The following is a 23,089-nucleotide window of genomic DNA, read 5'->3' as shown; positions in this document are numbered from 1 at the left end:
CTTGAGAGAGAGCTAGGGCTCTGGCCAGTCAGGAGCCACCTCTGACGGGAAGTACGGTCCACCAAGCCAACACCATGAGGGGGCAGGTGATCTCCAAGGGGAGCTGGCTGCTGCCTGGAAAGGGAAGCGTACACTGAACTGCGAATACACCACAGTCTGCAGTAACGGGTCTAGAAAGCTCAACTCCTGAAGGCCCACCAATAAATACAGACAGGACGGTTCCAGAACTAAGGCAACTGACATCCCACATGAAGACACTGCCAGCAAGTCAGGAGAGGTACATGCCTTAGAGCCCCTGCAGCGGACACCCATCACCGGGATGTCAGAACAGCCAGGCCCCTCTCCTGGAGCTAAAGTTAAGGGACTGCATGTCATGGCCCATGACCTGAGGATTGGGAGAAGATTTTCATAGGCACATGAAGTCAGTGCACAGAAGAATGACATGAAAAAAGAAAAACAGAGGTTTACAGATGAGCTCCTACTGCCTTTGCTGAGGAGATTAATTTGTTACTGCTGTTAAGCCCTGGAAGGGAAAGGTGGCTACCAGCAGATGCAAGATTTAAACTGCAGTTTGCACACCCTGCAACCCCACACCTGGTCAATGCCGAAGCCCATCTGCTTAACTTCCCTAGAAATTAAAGTCTTTTGTCATGAACACACATGAAATCACCATGCTCAGTTTTTGTACACACAAGTACCTAGGAAACAACAAAACATTTTTAAGAAGTTAGTGGCACTAGAAAGCCTCGTATGATGAAAACTACTTGGTAAAACTACGGTTGATTAAGAATAATTTTTAACTGCATAGAAAGTGTGCCTACTAACTTCCTGTACGGCAGCCTATAGTTCTTTTATAACCAACATGCTGGCAATGCTCTAAATATGACTCCCATCTGGCCAAAATGATGAATCATAGTTATTTTTATTGTATCCAATGAATGACCATGGAGCATCCGTCCTGAGGATTAATAAATAGAATATTTAATTAACTTCATCTTAAAATCTATAATCAAAGTATACATCATTCAACTCCTTGGATAACTGAGGAGTCATGAAGCTTTTCTTCAAATACGGTTATATAATAAAAAAATAGCATTTCTTCAATTTCAACATTATGGAAGATAATGTCTTCAAAGCAAAACAAAACAAAATCTTCTCACCCTTAAAAAGATATTAGAGCACTTTAGTTTCAGAATTAGTTGGGTTCTGGGTACACAGAATCCAATGTAATTTAAATTCCATGAAGCCTATTTTTGCTTTTAATATTTAATTTGGAATTTCTACCAATTTCAAAACTGAAATAAGTAGACAAAAATAAGAGAAGCAATAGATTAGCACAGAAGGGCATGTATGTCACTGGGAAGAAATAATGTAATGTCATCTGAATTCTATAAAAATAAAAATCGAACTAACCCATTTAAATCACAAGTAACAAAAGGCATACAAAAAGTTGGTAAATAAATACATGTTTATTTCTGTCTCAAGCTGTACCACTTTGAACAATCATAAGTGCAAAGTTCTTTGGAAGAATAACAAATAGACATTGAATACTATGAAAAGTTGACTTAGAATGCTTATCTGAGAAAACATCTTCATGGTGAGAAAACTTTACTTTTAATTACTTCATTCCTTTCAATTATTTGACGTAGTACTCATTTTGCTTACAACGCTTACCCTTTAACCTGAAATTATAATCTACAGATTTGACGCGGTAGATCAACAGAGGAAGCCACTCTGTGCCTCTCCACTTCTTACGCAAGAACAGGGCGATCACCAAGCAGTGACAGTGAAGGGGCAGGAATGGCGCACAGAGGCAGGATGCGTCCCAGGTCATCACTCAGAGCAGATCCCACGCGCCTGAGCTGCCGCGGTGGAGAAGATGCCTCAGGTGACCCAAGACAGAACCGAGGACAGGGCCGGCTCTGTGTCACCTCGGTCCCTCCACGACCTCCCCGCCCAGATGTGCTTGGACAGAGTATTGCCTACAGCCTGCTCCCCAAGCTGCCAGATGTAGGCGATAAAATATTCTAATGTGTTCTCTTCCAAGCAATGAAAAAGCCACACCATCCAGAAGGAAATGGTACGCACACTCTACAATTACTATCGGAGCCAAATCTGTGAGTCACCCAGCTGCCGGCACAAGACAATTTGGCTACTGGAAAATCCTGATTAATGACATTTTTTTAAACCCAGAGTAACAACTGGACCTGCCAAGAATTACCATTTTTTCATCATTTCGCCATTTTTGGCCTTGGTTATCTATTACCTTTCTCAGAGAAAAGGAAGTAAAATGAAAATGGTGTAAGGTGCATTCACCTCAGGCCAAAATGTGCCTTCCAAAGTGCGCTGGGGCCGGGGTTTAGCGCAGCTTCGCGACCTGGGGGAAGGGTCCTTGGAGAGCCTCCTGGACTCCCTCGGGCTATGCCAAGGTACCGGGTTATTTCCCAACTGCAAGCACAATTAATTCACCAAGCACAATTAATTCACCGGCTGTTGATGAGATTCCTCCTGACAGAGCGGATTGCCGGGCTCCGCCAGGCTCTGGGACCGGGTCTCTGTCCGAGGCGCCCCAGGCCCGACCTCGCCGGAGGGTCCTCGCCTTCGCGTCGCCGGAGCTGCCTCCAGCCTCGAGTCCGGGAGGACGGGAGAAGCGGCGGCGCTTTGGAGAATATTTCCAGCTCCCAAACCCCCCACAGCCCGGGCTGGCCGAGTTCATCCACACGAAGGATAAATTCACTGCTGATCGCTTTATCTTTAATCGATACAACACCGGCGCCGCCGATAAGTCACGAATTCCCAATTCCAAGCCGTGGCCGGGATCGCCATTCACCGGCGGCGGCGGCGGCGGCGTCGCGCAGGGGCTGGAAGGACCCGGGCTCCAAGCGCGCAGGGCCGGGACGGGGGGCCGCGAGTTTCCGACGCGCATCGCAGACCCGCCGCGCGCCCTCGCCCCCGCGCCCGCTCTCCACCTGCGAACCTCCGCTGTCCGGGGGCTCCGCCTTCTCGCCGGCGCCCACCTCGCCCAACTATCTCTCCTCCAGGCCCCTCCCCGGGTTCCCAGGTCCAGCCTGCTCCGAAGCCTCGGGCACCGCACACGCCGCGCGCTGAGGAAGGGCCGGGCGGGGAGAGGCGTCCAGTCCAGTCCAGCCCAGCCCAGCCCAGCCCAGCCCAGCCCAGCCCCACCTGGGCGCGCAGGCAGAGGAGCCCGCGCCCGCCGCCCCCCAGCCCTCCGCGCAGGGCTGTAATAATTACATCCTCATTATTTCTCCTGCAATCGTTAGCGAAGGAGCCGGAGACAGCAACAGCCGCTGCTGGGGGAGGCTTAGTTACAAAACCCTGCGCTGGGTAGCGCCTCGCTTAGCAACCACCCCTAAAAAAGCCCCCGTGCTCCTCGCTCGCACTTGGAGAGCCGGGCGGCGGCCACCCCCTCGCTGCGCGCACCCTCCACTCCGCCTGGTCTCGGCAACCGCGGCTGCCCGGCACAAGGGGCCCCTCCTGGCCGCCCCCGCCCCCGCGAGCCCCCGCGCGCGCAGCCCAGCCGGGCACCCTTCATTCATTCCCGGTCCCTGTCGGCGTTTCCACCCGGGCTTGGGGAGAGGGGGATGCAGTCTGCTGCCCGCCGCCCCCACTCGCTCGCAGCTGCCCCACCGGAGCTAGGCGCGTAGCCCCTGGCCCGCCGGCGCCCCCCAGGCTGTGCCCCCTCCACCCTGGGCAGGCAGGGCGGAGAATTTCACACCTCCGCGGCCCCGTGCGCTCCCGCACCCCCGGAGTCCAGGGTCCCGGCACCCCCGAGCGCAGCCAGGGATGCGCGGAGCCCTGCGAGGAGCGCAACGCGCGACCCCCGAGCACAGGTTGTCCCTGGGGTCCCCGGCGCTCCGGCCCCGGCGGGCGGCACGACCCCCGCTCGCCCCCGCCCCCAACCCTGACGCCCTCGGGGCGTCCCCGCGGGTCCGACACGCCACCCCCTCCCCGCCTCGACGGCTCTCGCAGCCCCGCGCCCAGCTCCCTGCATCCCCCGGCGGCTCGCACCTTCCTCAGCGCGGACATCCTCGGACGCTCCGGGCTCAGCAGGTGCGGGGCGACATGGCGAAGCGGCCCCTCCTCAGGCCGACGGCTCCCGGGGCTCGCGGGTTGTGGTCCGTACGTCCGTCCGCGGTCCGTCCGTCTGTCCGCCGCCGCATCCGCCGCGCGCTCAGACCGCGCTCGAGCCCGGCGCACGGTCGGGCCTCACGGCCGGCGCCTGCGCACTCGGCGCCCGGGGAGGCACCGGCGCACTGGGGGGCGGCCGGCGCGCGGCTGCATCTGGGGAAGGGCCCGGCTCGGGGAGCGCGCGGACAGCCCGGCCTCAACTGTTGCGCGGGGCGCACGGGTCACCTGCGGACTGTGCCGGGCTCCCGGCGGGAAAGCAGCGGCCTCCACCGCGGCGCGCGCGGGCGACGCTCACCGCGCCCGAAAGTTAGCGGGGGACCCGGTCACACCCGTCGCCCCCGGGCAGGGTCAGCCTTTGTGGACCGCGGTTGGAGACGCGCCGGCGCTTTTGTGCAAGGGACTCGCGCTCGGGTTGGAGTAGGCTCGGCGCCCAGGGGGGCTCGCGGAGCAGAGGGGACGCGGGGCGAGGGAGGCGCGGGCGCTTGCGAAGGTCTCACTGCGAGGTGCGGCCGCCGCGTGGGTGCTGGAGGCAGAACCTTCCCCGGTTTCCACGGGCGGGCTACGCTGAGGTAGGTGTGCGGCGGCAGCTTCGCGGGGACCCACCTGGGGCGCCCCGAGAACCTGGGTCCGGACGCAGGGAGCGCCCTCGGAGGGGGCCCGCCGCCTGGGTTTGCTGTGAGTGGCTTATGGACGACAGAGCCGAGGAAAAGGGAAAATCGACCCGGAGGAGTGGTGTTGACAACCGCAGCAGCCGGGAAGATCAGCCACCCTGGCCACGTGTGGACGGACCCTCGCCAGGATCATGGGTTTGCCCTTCCAGGAGCGGAACGCGGGAGCGAGACGCGCTGGCATGGGGATCCCCGGGCGGTCACCGACCCTGGGCAAGTCTCTCAGCCCCAGTTTAACATAAACGCAGAAATGGATTTCTGCTTTCCACCTGCATGGCTATGGCACTTAAATGAGATAAAAGATGCGAAAACAAACCGCATAGAAAGACGGATGGGAGTTAGAATGAAATCAGGTCATCCAAAATATTTGGAATGGACAAACCAATCTTTTCCAGAAATTCCAAGATCTTTAAACAAAAAACAGTCTCTAAGAATTTCCCTTAGAATTGATCACCCAAATATTCATCAGTTGCAGTTTATTTTCAAGGCAGAGTGCTAAACGACGAGGGGGTAGAAAGGTGAAGGGGGGAAAGAAGTGCGGCCGCTGTCCATTCTAAATGTTTCCCGAATCTATCAGTGGTCTCCACTGTCGTCAACAACAACAACAACGGTGGATTCAGCGTCCAAACCTCAACTAGGGAGAGATTCCAGGCCAATTTATTTTCATTTCACATTTACTTTCCCTTCGCATTCCTCTCTTGCATTTCGTCCCCATCCCTTCACCTTTAAAAAAAAAAATCTATTATTTCATGCAACAGCAACAAGAAAATCACACAAATGTACTGACGGCCTCTCCTGTGTTCTCAGCGTGTGAGCAGCACAGAAAGTCACGGTTGCCGGCCCCATGAAGCCTTCAGTCTAGAGAGGGATCCGCCCAGAAGTTACCCAAGGAACAGACAATTACAAGTTATAATTACTTCTCTGAAGGAAACATAGGGAGTGTTATTGGAGAATGTGAAAAGGGCAACAAATACAGTTTGTGACATCAGAAAAGAACTTTTTGAGGACATTGTTATTAAATCTTCCCCTGGGTTCTCCCACAAGCAGGTTTTGAGATGTGGATTTGGGTGCAGGTAGTTCATTCGGGAAATCCATCCCAGGAAACTAGAGAGAGGAAGTAGGGAGAGAGAGGCAGGGCAGGAGGGGACGTCCCGGAGTCTGCGGTGACACTGGGCTGCTCCTGTGGCCACTGGGGCCCCGTCCTGCTGGGGTGCTCTAACAGGAGCAGCTTGGAGTGCACGTCAGCTTAGCAAGGATGGACAGCTTTTCAGCTTCTAGGTCCCAGTGACTGAGGGCTGCTCCTCACCCACACACCCCACTCCCCCAGCTGAGCACCTCCCAAAGCTTCAAAGAAAGTCCAGAGGCCAACTGGCAGGGGAGTGCACGGGGACCTGAGAGTACAGTGAGGGTGGCATCAGAGGTGGCCTCTGCCATGGCCCTGGGAACAGGATTTAGGGAGGTAAGAGCAGGCCTGAAGACCTGGGGAGATAGACGGACTTGGTGCTTTTTTTTTTTTTTTTTTTTTTTGACGGAGTCTCACTCTGTCACCAGGCTGGAGTGCAGTGGCACGATCTCAGCTTACTGAAACCTCTGACTCCCTGGTTCAAGCGATTCTCCTGCCTCAACCTCCCAAGTAGCTGGATTACAGGTGCGCACCGCTACGCTCAGCTATTATTATTATTATTTTTTTGTATTTTTAGTAGAGACGGGGTTTCACCGTGTTGGCCAGGATGGTCTCGATCTCCTGACCTCGTGATCCACCCGCCTCGGCCTCCCAAAATGCTGGGAGTACAGGTGTGAGCCACTGTGCCTGGCCTTTTTTTTTTTTTTAAGACAGGGTCTCACTCCTGTTGTCTAGGCTGGAGTACAGTGGTGCTGTCACGGCTCACTTGCAGCCTCAACTTCCCTGACTCAGGTGATTCTCCCACCTCAGCCTTCTGAGTAGCTGAGACTACAGGTGTGCGCCACCATGCCTGGCTAACTTTTTGTATTTTTAGTAGACACAGGGGCTTGTTATGTTGCCCAGACTGGTCTCCAACTCCTGGGCTCAAGCGATCCTCCTGCCTCCACCTCCCAAAGCGCTAGGATGACAAGCATGAGCCACCATGCCTGGCCACATTTTCCTTTAACTAAACAGTCAGAATAACTGAAACTGTGGGAGAAAAGGACCACATGATTGTGACGGGAGAAAAACTCAGGGGTCTTTCAGGACATTTTAAGGGCTTTGATTTATATCTGCTACACAATGAATTATGATGCAGGATTTTGAGCAAGGCAGAGATTTTCTTCATAGACAATCCGGTCATTTGCACACAAAACTTCTATTTCTCCCTTCCCAATCTGTATACCTTGTATTTCCTTTTCTTGTCTCATTGCATTGGCCAGGATTTCCAGTGTGACAGTGAGAAGCAGTGGTGAGAGCGGGAGCCTTGTCTTCTTCCTGATCTTAGTGGGAAAAGCTTCTAGTTTCTCACAGTTTAGTGTGCTGTTAGCTCTAGGGTTTTTGTAGGTGTCCCTTATCAAACTGAAGAAGTTACCCTCTAATCATAGTTGGCTGAGGGTGTTTGGGTTTTAAATCATGAATGGGTGTTGGATTTTGTCAAATGCTTTGTCTGCATCTAATGATGTGATTGTGTGGTTTTTCTTCCCTGTCCTGTTGCTGTGATGGTCCACCTTCAGTGATTTTTGAATGGCAGTAAGGTTTTAAAATGACCATTTTGGCTGCTATAAGAAGAGATGGCGGTAGGGTGGGAGTGAGGAACAAGAGTGGAATTGGGGAGATCAATTTAAAAATGCTCAGACAAATCTTGGGATTGCGGAGATCAACTTAAAAAAGGCTGGAGAAATCCTAGTGACAAATGATGAAGACACAAACTCAGCAGTGGAAGTAAGACACGATGCAAGTAGAATGTGCTTGATGTGATTTTTCTGGTTATTCAGGAAGAGAGGAAGAGGAGAGTCACCAAGGACCCCCAAGCTTGGCCCAGCAATTGGATGACACTTCTGGGAGGCCTTAGCGTGTTACATGCTTACTGAGAACTGTGTGTTGGGGCTGGGGACGTGGACACCTTGGGGACTTTGGCAGGAGCAGGTGCAGTGGAGGGGTGGAGAGAGAAAAAAAGCTGGACGGGGTCACAGAGTCCATGGAAGACGTCAAAGTGGAGACTGGCTTTGTAGTCAACTCTTTCTGCCAGATTGAGTGTGGGAGAGATTGAAGAAACAGGGCTGGAGAAAAATACATATTTCCTGGGAGGGTTTTGTTATGGGGGAGTCCACAGTGGGCTTGGGTGCTGGTGAGAATGATGAAGTGGAGAACAAGTTCAAGATGCAGCCTCATTACAGGGATTATTTCCCCTCCTGCATCACTCATTTTCAATAGCAATTTGATCAGGTCAAATTCTCTCTCTCTCTCTCTCTCTCTCTCTCTCTCTCTCTCTCTTTCTCTGTGTGTGTGTGTGTGTGTGTGTGTGTGTGTGTGTGTTCTGTCTTCAAAAACCCTCCAGCTATTGCCCCATTTGCATGGTCCCACCAGAGAACGGTGTACAGTCAATGTCTAACTTTTCCTCGAAATTCTATGAATTTCCATCAAGTTGCTGCTTCTACCACTTCAACAAAATTCCTGTAACCAAGACCCCTGATGGCCCCTGCCCTTGACAAACGCAACCGTCCATCACTGGTCCTCGTCTTGCTTCATCCGCATCATTGGAGATGAATGGTTCATTCTTTGACTTGGTATCAGGACCTTCCTTTTCTCCCTGGCCACCCTTCATGTACCACAGCTGGGGCCCCCTCATCTCCCCACCTCTCAAAGGCCAGAGTCCCTCGGGGCTTATTCCTTGGACCACTTTCTAAAGTTCACGCCTGCTCCCTTCATGACCTCATATGCTTACTCATCTTATGAGCACCTCAAACTTGACCTGTCTAAGACTGCACACTGCCACCAAACGAAGATCCCCAGAAGGCTCTCCACCTCCTCAGTGCAACTCCAGCCTTCCAGTTTCCAAACGAAAAATTTACAGCCATTCTACATTTCTCCTTTTCTGTCATAGCCCAGTTTGATCAATCGGAAAATCTCTTTGGCTTTACCTTAAAACATGTCCACAATCCAACTAGCCCCCCCCACCCAGAACCTCCAGTGCCACCACTTGGATGTGAGCTGTCAGCATCTCTTATTGCAGCAGATGAAATCTCCACACCTCCTTCCATGCAACTCTATTCCTATCACAAGGCTAAATGACTTCTTTAAAATGTACATCAGGCCATGCACAGTGGCTCATGCATGTAATCCCACACATTGGGAGGCTGAGGTGGGAGGATTGCTGGAGGCCAGGAGCTGGAGGCTGTAGTGAGCTGTCACTACTGCACCACTGCACTCCAGCCTGGGCCAGAGTGAGACCCTGTCTACCCCAAAAAGAAAGAAAATGCATCAGATCACTTCACCCCTTTGCTCTACATCGTGTAACAACTTTCCACCCTGCTTCTTGGAACGTGCAAAGTTATCAGGCTCCCTGCAGACCTAGCCTGGGCCTAGGTCTCCTCTCCTCCTGATCTGAGCTCCCCTTATACTGGCCTTGCTTCTGGTCCCCAAACTCAAACAGGGCAGCTGTTCTCCTGGGACATCGTTTCCCTTCTGTGGGCTCTCTTTCCCTGGGCACCCCCAGTCTTGCTCCCTCACATACCTCAAGCCCGCGCCCATCACTCTCCAGTTAGGCCCTACCAGCTTCATTTTCCTCCAAAATACCCATCTCCGTGGGTTCCTCTCCTGAGACAGCCCACATGAGGAACAGCGCCTGGCACACACTTGGGAAATGTTTTGGAAGAAATGAATTCAAGGAGGAGTGTCCTGAGGGGGTGGAGCGGGAGGGCAGAGGCCCTGGAAGCTGGACAGGGAGACAAGAAGGGGTGGGACAAGCCGGGGTGACGTGGGGGCCCTGCCCTGGCCACTCCCTGTGTCCCACAGGTGCCTGGGGGCCGGGGACACCGCCCTGGCCGTGCCCTGTGTCCAGCAGGTGCCTGGGGGTTGGGGTCACCGCCCTGGCCACTCCTGGGTCCAGCAGGTGCCTGGGGGCCGGCTGGCCATTCCCTGTATCCTGTAGGTGCCTGGGGGCCGGGGACACCGCCCTGCCCACTCCTTGTGTCCTGCAGGTGCCTGGGGGCCGGGGGCACTGCCCTGGCCACTCCCTGTATCCAGCAGGTGCCTAGGGGCCGGGGACACCGCCCTGCCCACTCCTTGTGTCCAGCAGGTGCCTGGGGCTGGGGGTCACCGCCCTGGCCACTCCCTGTATCCTCCAGGTGCCTGGGGGCTGGGGTCACAGCCAGGGCCACTATCCGTGTCTCGCAGGTGCCTGGGGACCGGGGACACCGCCCTAGCCACTCCCTGTATCCTGCAGGTGCCTTGGGGCCGGGGGCACTGCCCTGGCCATTCCCTGTGTCCGGCAGGTGCCTGGGGGCGAAGCGGGGACTGGGGATCCGCAGGTGCACCCGTGGGGCTGGGGGTGGGCGCGTCTCCTCTGGGGCCCTCCGTTCCCCTCTTCTCCACAGCGCCCTTCCTAGCGTTCGCCCCCAGAGTTCCGCCACCGCGTAGAGCAGTCGCAGCCAGCGCAGAGCAGTCGCAGCCAGCGCTCCCACAGCGTCCTCAGGTCCCCAAGAGCCCGCGCCGTCGCCGCCGCAGCACTCCCTCCGCGCATGCTCCACAGCGAGGCTCCCAGAGGCGGGTCTGGAGCCTCGCGACACGCCCACAGACTCGATAGCAACCAATCTACGGCCGTGATGTAGTTGACTGACAGCCCGTGGCAGGGTCCCGTATTCGGATTGGACATTCCTGCTGTTGTGGGCGGGCCCAGGAGGGCGGAACCCGGAAGGCACGGCGCTCAGGTCAGGACAGCGCGCCGTGCTCTGAGGTCCGCGGCCGGGTCCCGCATGGCGGCGCACAGGAAGCACGGTAGGTGGGTGCGGCGCGGAGGCCTGCCCAGACCCCAGACCCGCCTCTCGGCTCAGACCGCGGTATTCACTCGGTACTCCGACCCCGGCCCCTCTCCAGGCCCCACCCCAAACCCAGACCGACTCCCCACCTCCACCCCAGTCCCTACCCATCCCCCGCTCTTACCCCAGACCCCGACCCCGGACCGCGGCCCACCCCTCGCCCGTGTTGTTGCTTGCGTGGCTGCTGGTCGGGCCGGCCCTGCCAGGCCCCACCTGGTGTCTGGGGACCGGGGCGGGGGCGAGCCCAGCCAGGGGTTCGTGTTCTTAGCAGAGCACCTGTTGGTGAGTGAGTAGGGGCCGCTCAGCTCTTCAGAGGGGTCCTAGCCCAGGGCTCTGGGGTGGGGCTGCAGCCGGCTCCGGCAGCCTCACCGAAAAGTACAGCAGAACCTCCCTGAGCCACTGTGTCCTCATCTGAGAGACGGAGGTCATGGTGTTTACCTTCAGTGGACCTAAGTTGTGGGGCGCATCCTAGTGCTTATTAACTTCTGTGATAGTATTAGTACCAAAGACAGGAGCATAATAAATGGAATTGGTTAACCTGGCCGTGCCTTAGAACGGAAGTGTTAGAAAATAAAGCGTGCTCCTGCCTCCTGCAAACCCCAGCTCATTACCCTCACCGTGTAATCATCATTATAATGAAAAGAGTGGCGGTTTTTGACATGAATCTCGTGTTACTTGGATTAATTCAGGCGCTGATGAATTTTTTTCCTTCTCTATGTTTAAAACTGATAATCATGTTTTTCCCTTTGAAATGAAAAAATAATGGCAAACTACAGTTATAAAACAACTGCTTAAAAAGAAGAAATTTCTCAGTGAGGCAGAATGTGGAGAAAAAAATGGTCTCAAGTCTTCCTTTTTAGGGACACACTGCACGTGGGCTTCCCTCTCCTTCAGGGCCAGGGAATTGTCACCTGATCAGCTCACAGGTTAAAAATGACCTAACAGTTTTTAAGCAGTCAGATGTTAGGCTCTAAAATGGACGTTCACGTATGTTAATGAGCACCAGAAATACCTTGTTCATGACCCTGTCGTGGAAGCAGGGCTGCCAGGCTGTGAATTCAGTGTCCAGGTTCTTAGGAGCAGACCTAACGGTGGGCTGCCTGCAGAGCTGTCCCTGCCTTCGTGGTGGGGGGCTTCTTGCTACTGCGGGTTTTCTCCTTGTTTTAAACCACAGCACACTCTTCTCTTACATTCCTTCAAATGTTTGCAACTCTTCTAAGCCTGAAATAAATGCTCTTCTTTATGCAAGAAATTATTATAGTATCTATAATGTATCTAATCAACTTAAAAAAAAAACCTTTCTCCACTCACTAAAGTGAATGAAAGTTGTTAATTGTTTTAGTCATTCACTAATCATCTTCCCTCGAAACAGCCTTTTTTTCCTATTGGATATGTGACAGAATGGTCAAGTAAATTTACGTTGTTTAAGGACATTGTGGTTGGAAGGATGGATTAATAAATCCCAAAAGTATAAAATGTAGGTGGGAAAGAAAATATTAGTTTTCTGTGTGTCTTCCTCAAGATCACCTGAAGAGCCCATCGGCTGAGTGGCACTTAGGCTCTGAGAGGCACTGAAAGGAGGATTTAGCTGCAATAAAACTTCCCAGCATTTGTGATCTGATGGAGCAGGAAACTGGGGTGTGTGTCTTCTTCAGAGCATTTCCCTTCTGTGTGGCTTGCAACGAGTGAAGTTAGGGGAACATGCCGCAGGAAGAGAGGATGGAGCTTGGCGTGTCCCCTTGCAGGGATGTCTCTTTTCCCAAAGTCCAGCTCAGGGTCGTGGGGTGGTTGCAGATGGCGGTTGGGCACTGTTGTTGATGGTGGGAGAGGAGGCAGGTGCCACAAGACGCAGGTGTGCCTCTCCTGGAGCAGACCCCACACAGAACTGACTTGGCGTCGTTTATTCACCGCCGGGTGTTGGCGGAGCATTTGCTGAGTGTGGCAGGGCACCTCAGGCCCTGGCTGCGGCAGCGAATCAGGCACGGTATCCCTCCCTCCCTGAGCTAAGTGAGGCTCTGCTGTGCTTTGAGGCTGTGCTTGGGGTTAGGGCACTGCTTGCTGACAGAGGACACATCCAGGGGCCCATACTCTCCCCTGCCTGGCCCTGGCACAGACCAAGAAACATGAGGTGGAAAGATTGGCAGTCAGGCTAAACAGTGATTCTAAGCATTTTTTTTTCCCCAGAAGTAGATTGTTTCTGCTAGGCAATATAACCTGCTAATGCGACAGTTTCCCTGTAACAATGTGTAGCAAAACTCTGCAGGATTAATGGGAAGAATGTGTTGCCTTTGAAGCAGCAGCACTTGAGTAAAAATTCCTCAAATGTGCTCTATGTTATGCTAGTGTAAGTATAGCACCGGAGGAGTTTCTTGGGCCTACTTTGCAAGCCTCTGAGAGGTGCTGTGCAGCTCTGACCATGAACCGCTCTCCTAATTGAAGAGGGTCCCAGGAAGGGGAAGGGCACTATGGCCTCCATTCTACCCAGGGAGATTGGGTGAATATCTGGCATGTAATTAAGTGCTAGCTCAGGTCGGGCTGTTTCTGGCATGTAGGGTAGCCAGCGGTCAGGGGAGCCTGGAGTGGGGTTGCAGTAGACTGGGGAGGCCCCCATGTCACAGATCCCCCAGGGGCTGCATGCCCCTCGAGGAAGGGGCCTGCTGCGGTGGGTGAGGACCTTAGGAGCTGCCCGGCTGACTCCTGGAAGGAGTGACTGCGTCTGGCGTTGGCCGGGTTGAGCCTTGCTGCCTCCTCCTCCCTGGACAGTTCCCAGTGCCTGTCAGGACATCTCGTGTTGGTGAGCAGAGCCATGCAGGACTTGCTCCTTGCTTCCTTCCCAAGACACTGACTGTGTCCCTGCTGCCTGGGCGGAGTCTTGCTGTTGGGCTCGCAGAGCCTCCTCCCTGGTGGTTGGTCATTGTGAGGGGTTTGTCTCTGGTCCTCTCCCTGACTCCGTGTGTGCTTCAGGGACGTTTCCGGAGGAGGCAAAGCTTGCGTGGGGTTTGCTGGGCAGAGGCGATCCTCAGATGCTGGGGTGAGGACCACAGCCTCGTGGAGGCAGGAGCCCCGTCCCAGGGCCCAGCCCTGAGCAGGCAGAGGAGTGCCAGGCGGTCCTGCGGCTCCCTGTCTCCCTGCACCAGGCCTGTCCTCACCGCCTGCTGCTGCGTGTGTGTTGGGAGGATGTGCCAGTGGATTTAAGCAGAGTCCCTGCCCCGCAGCGCCCCCTGCATTCATCTCACTGCACCCTGAGGCCAGTCCTTTGACTCCTTGTCCTGCAGTTTCCCATCAAGGTGGTTCAGTGGTGCCAGCCACTTGCATCGAGGAGAGAGCTCCAAGGGCACCATGCTGCTGGCCTGGCTTTGCTGGCCTGGCTGGGCCTTCTGTAGGGAAGGCCACAGAGCCCTGTCCCAGAGGCCTTCTCCTGGGAGGCACCCAGCCTGGTGTCAGCCTGGGGAACGTGTGCTGGAGGGCGGGATGCTTGGTTGCTTTTTAATAAGAATTCATTCTTGCTGTGACTGCTGCACGCACAGGACAGCTTCACTGGACAGCTTCACTCGCCCTTGCAGGTGCGTCCTCCAGGGCCAAGGAGCCTGCAGCAGGCAGGCGGCCTCTGTCTTCCTGAGACGACTCAGATGAAGTTGGAGCTGCCAGTGCCTTGCAGTGAGCAGTCACACTTCCTGTTCACCACCTCCCTGTCGTCTTCTGGTTTCTCCTGCACCTCAGGGAGTGGATTGCCCCAACTTCACACACCAGGAATTGCTGGCGCTGTCCACGGTGCTGGCGCTGGTGCCAGAGTTCCTCAGCTCTGGTAGTCGAGGAGAGGTGTGTGTGTGTAGGCATGTAGGCGTGGGTCTGTGAGCTTGTGTGTGCATATTGTCAGTGTGCATGCATGTATGTGTGCCGCTGTTCCTGTGTGTGCACACGTGTCTGGTGTATGTGTGCATGCATGTGTGCATCTGTGCAGGTGTGTGCATCTGTGCAGGTGTGCATCTGTGCAGGTGTGTATCTGTGCATGCATGTGTGTGCCTTTGTGGTGTGTGTATGTGTATGTGTACATGTGTGCATGTGTATGTGCCTGAGTAGTGTATGTGTGTGCATGCATGTGTGTGCCTGTGTGTTGTATGTCTGTGTGTAGTATGTATGTGTGCCTGTGTGGTGTATGTATGTGTGTTTTGCATGTGGTGTGTGTGTACATGCATGTTTGCTTGTGATGTGTATGTATGTGTGTGCATGTGTACCTGTGTACATATCTATGTGCCTGTGTGGTGTCTGTGTCTGTGCATGTATGGTGTGTGTACATGTGTCTGTGTTCATGTATGTGTGTGTGCCAGTGTGTGTGTACATGTGTCTGTGTGTGGTGTGTGTGTACATGCATATCTGTTTGCCTGTGTGTGCCTGTGTGTATACATGTGTGTGCCTGTGCATGGTGTGCCTGTGTACACGTCTGTGTGTGGCACGTGTGTACATGTGTGTGTGTTCACCTGTGTATAGGTGCATTCATGTGTGCCTGTGTGTATGTGTGTGCATCTGTGTGTCGTGTGCCTGCATACACTTGTCTGCGTGTGGCATGTGTCTACATGCGTGTCTGAGTGTTTGCCTGTGTATATGTGCATGCATGTGTGCCTGTGTGTCTTGTGCCTGTGTACACGTGTCTGCCTGTGGCATGTGTGTACATGTGTGTCTGTGTGTTTGCCTGTGTATATATGCATGCATGTGCACCGGTGTATGTGTGTGCGCCTGTGTGTCATGTGCCTGCATACACGTGTCTGCATATGGCATGTGTATACATGCATGTCTAGGTGTGTCCCTGTGTGGTGTGTGCATCTCCCAGCTGTACCCTGCAACTTGCCTGTGATACCTGCCTCTCCCTTGGAGTCCCAGAGCTAAAGATGCCGTTTCGGATTTATTTCCATTGGAAAGAGGCCCCTTTTCCTTCTTACAGCGTGGCGTTGGTCTGGTTGGGTGCCTGGTGACTCTGTTGGGGCCGACTTTCATTCTGGCCCCGTGTGTGGGACTGTGTGCAGAGTTGGACAGGAGTCATCGCTGTGCTGCAGGAGAAGTGGAGCTGTGTTCATTGACACGTGTGGCTTTGACATTCTCTACTCAGATGCAGTAGAATCCTTCCTCCGGAACAGGAGTTGGCACCTCTTTCCCCATCTTCAAGGAAGGACAGCGTGGTCAGGACCGCTTCCCAAGTGAATGACTGAATGAATGAACGAAGGAGGGAAGGAAGGAAGGAAGGAACCAGCCTCACAGAACAGGGAGGTTTAGAGAATCCCGGCAAAACAAGAGGCGCCGTGCTAGCCAGGCCCTGCGGGAGTGTTGGTGCATGGTGAGGCTGGGGGGTGAGGGTCGGCCCCAGCAGGGAAGGGCAGGTGCAGTGGTGGCAAGGCCAGCGCACGTGGGGATGAGGAGATGCGATACTGCGACGGCTGGAGGAGGGTTGCAGGAGCTGCCCAGACATGGGGGCAGCTGCAGTCTCGGCTCCTTGCAGGTTGGGAGAGAGTCGTGCTTGGTGTGCGGCTGGAGAGGGAAGTGGGCCGAGGAGGTGGTGGATGCCAAATGCGCCCATCCCTGATGGCCGGCGCCCCAGTGCACATCAGGCCTAGATCTCGATGGGGACGGCCACCGAGGTCAGTCCTGCTGGGCTGCTGCCTCAGAGCTCACTCTACTAATGCTCAGGTGGCTCATCTGTAAAGTGGGTGGCAGCACCGTGAGGACCCGGCCAGGTGACCAATCACATGCAAGGTTTGCTGGAGTCACGAGCTGGTCACCGCCGCTGGTCCTGTCCCCTGGGTGCAGGAGACACGTAGGTAGGGGACCCGTGTGCCTGTGAGAACAGAGCAGACAGGAAGCCGGAGGGGACGGCAGACAGGAACCCGGAGGGGACGGCAGGCACGGAAGCCGGAGGGGACAACAGGCACGGAAGCCGGAGGGGACAGCAGACAGGAAGCTGGAGGAGACGGCAGGCACGGAAGCCGGAGGGGACAACAGGCACGGAAGCCAGAGGGGACAGCAGACAGGAAGCCGGAGGAGACGGCAGGCACAGAAGCCAGAGGGGACGGCAGGTGAGCAGGCGTCACCGCGTCAGGGTGTAGGACGAGAAAACACAGCACCCAAAAAGGACCACATGGTTCTTCGTGGCTGGCGCAGGGAAGAAGTGGGATCCAGGAGGCCACACTGGGGCAGCCGTGGCTCCCTCGTGCTCCAGGCGAGGCGGCGTGGGTGCAGGAGGTACAGCTGCTTCCCAGGTTCTGGGTTCCACATCCTTGATAGCGTTCCTCAGTGAGCGTAACCTGCCCATGCAAACAACACGGGGCTTGTCGGTGTGGAATCCCTTATGGGTTGCAAGTTCTTTGGGCTGAATTCAGGACCTATCTAATAAAAAAGCCAACGTTTAATGAAACTGGAAAAAATAAAAATATTGGAGTAAAAGATGTAGTTTATCTGGTGTCTCCTGATTTTCATAAAGCAGCTTGCTGAATTGCCTTCCCAATGACCTCTCAGCATGTTTTAGCCCAGCCTTGTTTTGGTGAGAAACTGACTCCGAGAACTGAGTGGGCTGCCAGAGGGTCAACCCGGAAGCCCCTGGGTTGCTCGCATCCCACTGGGTGTGTTTACCAGTGCCTAATGAAAAACTGTTGCAGCCGCCCCTGAAGGTAAGATGTTTATGAACGCTTCGTGATACGACAAATGCTGGTTAAAAAACTACAAGGAGAAACTCTGGGCAAAGTTTGCGTGGAATATTTTCTTCTCCTTTTTTATTTGTAGAGATCGGATCTCACTATGTTGTCCAGGCTGGTTCTCACATAATCCTCCTGACGCAGCATCCTGAGTAGCTGGCCTACAGATGCCCGGCTTTCTTCTTTGTTTAAGGGTTAGAGTTTCAGTAGAAAATGATTATTTGGTGTATTTTCACCTCCTACGTGAGGATCCCAGGTCAGATCGGTCATGGTGTGAGGTTCTGGTGATGTCCCATTTGAGGATTATTTCTGGTTTGATGTCGAGCACTTGTTTTTTTGTTTTTTCTTTTTGATATTTCAGAAAGCTTGCCCACTTCTGCTTAAGTATTAGCCAATTATTTTTCCATTTGTCATTCTGTTATGAAACTCCTTAAGAATCTACTACTCATTGAATTAACATACTGAACTTTTCTTTCTTGTGAAGTGATGTAATTCTATTACCAGTTTATTCCTTTATTTCTAGATTATAGTCAAAGGCTACATAGCTTGCCTCATTATAGGGATAAAATGAAAAAAAAATCCCACAGTGATTATCATTTTAAAGAAAGCTGTGGCTGGGCCAGCATATTTTCAGCAGGCATTTAACATAGTTTTTACTGAAAAAAAGAAAATTCAAACTATCAGATTTTCAAAAACTACAATAACCCTAATAAATGTTAAATTTAAAATGCTTATTACAACGAGACAGGCAGATGTAGGAGGAAAAAGAGATCAGCTAGAGCTGCTGTTCACTGAGAGAGCAGAATTTTGATATTTTCTCTAAACTGATGAAATAATGTGGTTTGTGTGTATTTTGTGGTTTTAGTGGAAATGTTTTGGGAGATTTCTCTAATATGACAGGTGAAGGAGGCAGGGAGCAAGCACCTCCAAGCTGGCCGTGGTGGAAATTTCTACTAATGATTATTTCCAGTCTTGTTTTCAGTAGCAGTTTTTCATTTAAATATGATGTTAAAAGCCTGCCAACTCTTGTTTGAAAATCTAATCACCTTTCTGTTTGTAACTCTATTAAGTGGAAACTAAAAAGGAATGTTATAAACAGATTTTGTTCTCTATGAATATTAGTCTGTTCTGCATTGCTGTAAAGGAATGTCTGAGGCTGGGTAATTTATAAAGAAAAGAGGTTTGCTGGGCTCACGGTTCTGTAGGCTGTACAGGGAGCATGGCGCCAGCACCCACTTCTGGTGAGGCCCCGTCGGGAAGCTTCCACTCTTGGGGAAGGCAGAGGGGAGCCAACGTCCTATGGTGAGGGAGGGAGAGCGGGAGAAAGTGGAGGTCCCGGCCTTTTAAGCAGCCAGATCTCCAAGAGCTCGTCACCACGAGGTGGGCACCAAGCCATTCCCACGGGATCTGCCCCATGGCCCAGACACCTCGCAGCAGGCCCACCTTCAACAGGTCATCATGGGATTTGGAGGGGACACGTCCGAACCACGGCAGTATGTTTTTCTCCCACAGTGACTTTACATTGTAAAGTCACTGGTGAATGTTTGTGGTCTCTCTTATTTTAATGAATTCCTGTAAGCCTGTGGTCCTATCGGTTTTACAGCTTCTCCTGAGCATCCACATTTTGAAATAGGTCCTTTTGAACTGATCTCATTCTTCACATTCCCACATAAGCTGTACACGTATTTTCTCTGAAAGTCACACTTTTCCAAGAGACACCAGTTTATAAGGGTGATAGCAAAAGTTTTGAAATTTTAGAGAATCACAAATGATCATTATTTTAATCTCTTCCAACACCAAGAGTCTCATACCCAACTGTTAGATTTTAAATTCAGCAACTGCATTTAGAAGGAGTTTAGAATTGAATAGGTTCACTTCCAGCGGTCAAACTTTGTTTCTTTGTGAGGTACATATATTTACAGTTTTTCCTAAGTGTCTAATTTCCAAAGAACTCTTTACTGAAAGATTTTATTGGTATTTGGCTGTGTCTTTGACTTGAAATAGCAAGTGTAGGCAGCAGTCCTTTCTGAGAATTATACCAAAGTGACTTAATTCCCCTGTGAAAGGGACTCATTTCTGCTGGGTGTTGGGGCATGTTAATTTCAGACGGGGTGTTTTTTCTGGGCCTGGGCGTTTTGTTATTGTGTCTCTCCTTTCTCGGTGCTGATTGCTTGGCCTGTTGGTAATTTATTTGTTTTCCTGCAGGTTATTTTTTTCGATTGGCATTAAACACTCAGTCCTCTGCCTTTTTATTTTCCGGTGATTGCTTTTTGACGGGCACTAGAGTTTCAAGTTAAAACTTGCTCTTGCTGCTGGAAGCGGAGCACATTGATGAGGTGTGGGAAGGAGAACGGAACCAGCCTGAGGCTTCTGACAGACATGGAGTCGTTGTGACCACAAGGAACTTTCATTTGGGCCATGCAGCGTGGGGGCTCCAGGAGCTCCTGCTGCACCAGCTGGTCCAGCTCTGTTTTTGTGGGTTCCTTTTGTTTTCAACACATTGTAAATTACACAGAAAAGAGGCTTTTAACCTGTAACTTGATTTTTGTCAGTCTCCATCTGTAGCTCATAAACGTACACACACTTAGGTAAAAACACATTGGATCAAAAAGGAGCATTTCCACAAACAAAAAATGACAAATGCTTCACTGTGTCCTGGTTATTCTGGAGGGAAAAAACCTTTTGTTTATGTTCTGCTTTTGGTATTAGTCCCCAAGTAGAGCTGGCCCGTTGAAAGACAGGCTGTGTTTACAGAATCGTGTCCATATCCGCAGGAAACCACCAGCAGTTCGTGGGGTCCTCGTGTCATTCCTCTGAAGGTTCCAAGAACCAGCAAGGGCATCAGTGCCATGCAATGTGGTTTTGGTCTAAAACAGCTGATTATTTCTGTGTAAACAAAGAGTGTGAGCACTGGTGGTAAAGGCCCTGAGTGCCTGGGCCAGGTGTGTGAGGGCTGCACACTCGGCACTTATCAGCTCAGATGCTAAACCCAAGTGGCGCCGTATCCATGAGGTCTCTCCCAGCCCCAGTCTCCATCCTCTCATCTCCAGGGCTGGGAGGAAGTGAAGCTCATCTATGAATCTGCCAGCAGTATTAGCTGGTGGAAAGTAATTATTAATATTTAATTTTGCATTTTAAACTTTGCTCTTTTAAAAACTGATTTTAAAAAGTTAAAATTATATTTTTAAAAAATACTTTATGATTTATATTTTAGCAGCTATAAATATTTAGACATATATATTTGTCAGCAAAGTTATTTTTAGATACCTGGATATTTGTTAAACTGAGTTAAGATTTATTAAAATTCTTGTTGAAGAAAAAATCTCCTGCTTTATAATGAGATATCCATTTTGACATCTATTTGAGATCATTTGTTTTTGTGCCTGTTTACAGGACGCTTTATGAATAATTTATGGGTCATGGATAATATGACACAAAACTGGCCTTTGCCAATATTTAGTATCAAAATCATGCCATAACTCCTGTCAGTGAAGCATTGTGCGGGACGTGCTCGTCTTTTCTGTAACAAGGCTTACCAGAAGTAGCAGAGGTCAAAGTGGCTTCAGGCTCATTCCAGGGATGGAGCAGACACGGTGACCTCCAGGAGTGTGTGGGCCGCTGGGAAAGATGTTTTCCTTCACGAGGTTCTAGAACATCCATGCGATATGGAGCCCCTTCAGCCACAGGGGTTCACGAGATACTTAAACCAGATTGGCTTAGGCTACTGAAAGGTTTTCTTTTTGCTTTAGTTTTTTTTGACGACCGTGCTCAAGTTTGAATTTGAAAAGGGACATCGTCTTTCCCGTGGCTGTAAACTGTACAGACCTTTATGTGTTCACCGTCGTGAATTAGCACATCCAAATTCCTACAGCCTTCTTCCCACTCCCACCCTCCATATGAAAACTTGGGATTTAAACGTAAACTTCTATACTAAACTTCTATACTAAACTTCTATACTAAAATTGTATTATTTGCTAATATTTTTAAGCAGCCTGTTTTCCTGCATTCTTAAGTAGTTGCATGCTCTTCCTGGCATCCTGATTTATTATCCCAGATATCAGCTTTGTCATCCTTTGTGTCTGTGGCTGACGCTGGCGTAGTGCAAGCATGCATCCTCGTCCTTCCTCATGGGTACCTCAGCATTCTGCCATCGGTGATGTCCGTGGGTGATACTGACGCGGGATGGGTGTGTGTCCTCGTCCTTCCTCGTGGGCGCCTCGGCGTCCTGCCGTTGGTCATGTCTGTGCGGCCTGCATTTACCTCTCGGACGTCTCATTTGTCTTTGAGGGTGTCCAGGACATTCCTCTTCCTCCAAGTCCTCATTTGTACAGAGGAGTCGGTGATTTTCAAGGACTGGCATAATGAGATTTTGTGTTCAGAAGACAAGAGGAGCAAGGTGCACGTCTAGGGCCCCGTTCTGCTTTCTAAATATTGGTCTCCTTGGAGAAGGGGCTGCTTCCAGGCCTAGGCAGAGAAAATGCAAGATGAGCCTGCAGTACTTTGTAGGGCCTTGTGTGCTCATGGGAGGGCCGGGTGGGCTGGAGGGCGCTGGGTCCACACTACGATGGACCATGTGGCAAGTGCCGGGACTATTTGAGCAACAAAGTATATGTGGACAGTACAAGGTGATGGTCCTTGGAACAAATGAAAGATCTACGAGTCCTTAAAGTACTAAATAACACAAAGGTAATAATTCAATACATGTGCAAGTGTGGGCAGTTCTTCAGTACAAAATTCCACGTGATAAACACGGAAGGAGTGAGGAAGGAAAGCCACTGAGGAGCCCACAGCCACGTCTGCTGCTGGTAGGACCTGCCAGCAGATGCCAGAATTAGTGGGTGAGATTGAGGAGGAAAAGGATCTATTCCCGTGGTGTCTCCTCCACAGAATTTGTTGGTTATAAAGGAAAGGGAGTTGCTTGGCAGGGAGAAACCCAGCAGACCTCACAGCACCTGTGGGTGACCGAGGGCGTCAGCGGAGAGAAGCATCTCAGCCGGATGTGGGCGCCAGCCCCCATCTGCAGTTCTACAGAAGTGAATGACCTCAGTGTCACCCTGAGAACACTGGACCCAAGCTACTGCAGTTCCAAAAAATAACTGCCGCAAGAGATGTAACAATGGTGGAGGACGAGGAAAATGGGAGAAAAGTGAGGCACCGAGGGCGGATGGGGCAGGATCAGAGCCTGGCCGACGTGGGAGCCCGCTGTTGGATGAGGGCTCACACAGCCAGGGCTGGGGTGGGGTAGAAACCCAAGTTTTCACGGTTGAAACGGCCTCCCTGAGCCTCGCCGGGCCTGGGGCTTTCGTGTGGCAAAGCCCCGAGCATCGGGCTCTCAGCCCAAGCAGTGGCCCCAGGGCCTGGGCTCCCAGTGGGAGGTGAGTCCAGGACCTGCCTAGGTGGTCTATGGGGAAGCTCCTTAGGAGCGTGTTGGGGCCTCAGCATGTGGCCTGGACCCCCTGGGTCTGCATGGTTCTGGGAACCACCCCTCCCGAATCTACTCATGTGGCGCATGAGCAGGCGTGCAGGGGAATTGCAGAAATCCTAGAGGCTGAAGACCCAGAGGCCTTGGGGTTCTGTGGGCCCTGCACACTGTGCCAGCAGATTGATTCC

The 23,089-nt window shown here is 52.3% G+C and overlaps 3 protein-coding genes across 9 annotated transcripts in view; 1 reads left to right on the top strand and 2 right to left on the bottom strand.

Annotated features, from left to right (window-relative positions):
- Positions 1 to 4,224, bottom strand: part of DLGAP2 (DLG associated protein 2) — a 944,800-nt gene extending 940,576 nt beyond the window's left edge. Inside the window, exon 1 of one of the 2 annotated variants that reach the window (XM_054498310.1) lies at positions 4,030 to 4,224. In XM_054498310.1, coding sequence (XP_054354285.1) covers positions 4,030 to 4,047 — 18 coding nt within the window. In that variant the 5' untranslated portion in view covers positions 4,048 to 4,224. The remainder of the gene's footprint in view (positions 1 to 4,029) is intronic. The other variant, XM_054498311.2, reaches the window with a different exon arrangement.
- Positions 1,451 to 3,307, bottom strand: LOC129042383 (uncharacterized). The gene has a single exon (XM_054498314.1). It carries the CDS (start codon positions 2,924 to 2,926, stop codon positions 2,438 to 2,440), a length of 489 nt encoding a protein of 162 aa, XP_054354289.1. The 5' UTR covers positions 2,927 to 3,307; the 3' UTR covers positions 1,451 to 2,437.
- Positions 4,225 to 10,635: 6,411 nt separating the features above from the next.
- The window catches only part of ERICH1 (glutamate rich 1), a 59,363-nt gene continuing 46,909 nt past the window's right edge, over positions 10,636 to 23,089 (top strand). For 2 of the 6 annotated variants that reach the window (XM_063668495.1, XM_054498807.2), the window contains exon 1: positions 10,636 to 10,758. In XM_063668495.1, the coding sequence (XP_063524565.1) occupies positions 10,737 to 10,758 (22 nt within the window). In that variant the 5' untranslated portion in view covers positions 10,636 to 10,736. The remainder of the gene's footprint in view (positions 10,759 to 23,089) is intronic. The other 4 variants (XM_054498809.2, XM_063668493.1, XM_063668494.1 and 1 more) reach the window with 3 other exon arrangements.

This window comes from Pongo pygmaeus, chromosome 7, assembly GCF_028885625.2.
Source record: "Pongo pygmaeus isolate AG05252 chromosome 7, NHGRI_mPonPyg2-v2.0_pri, whole genome shotgun sequence".
NCBI lineage: Eukaryota > Metazoa > Chordata > Mammalia > Primates > Hominidae > Pongo > Pongo pygmaeus.
The sequence above is the reverse complement of the archived record's forward strand: the minus strand, read 5'-3'. Positions and strand labels throughout refer to the sequence as shown.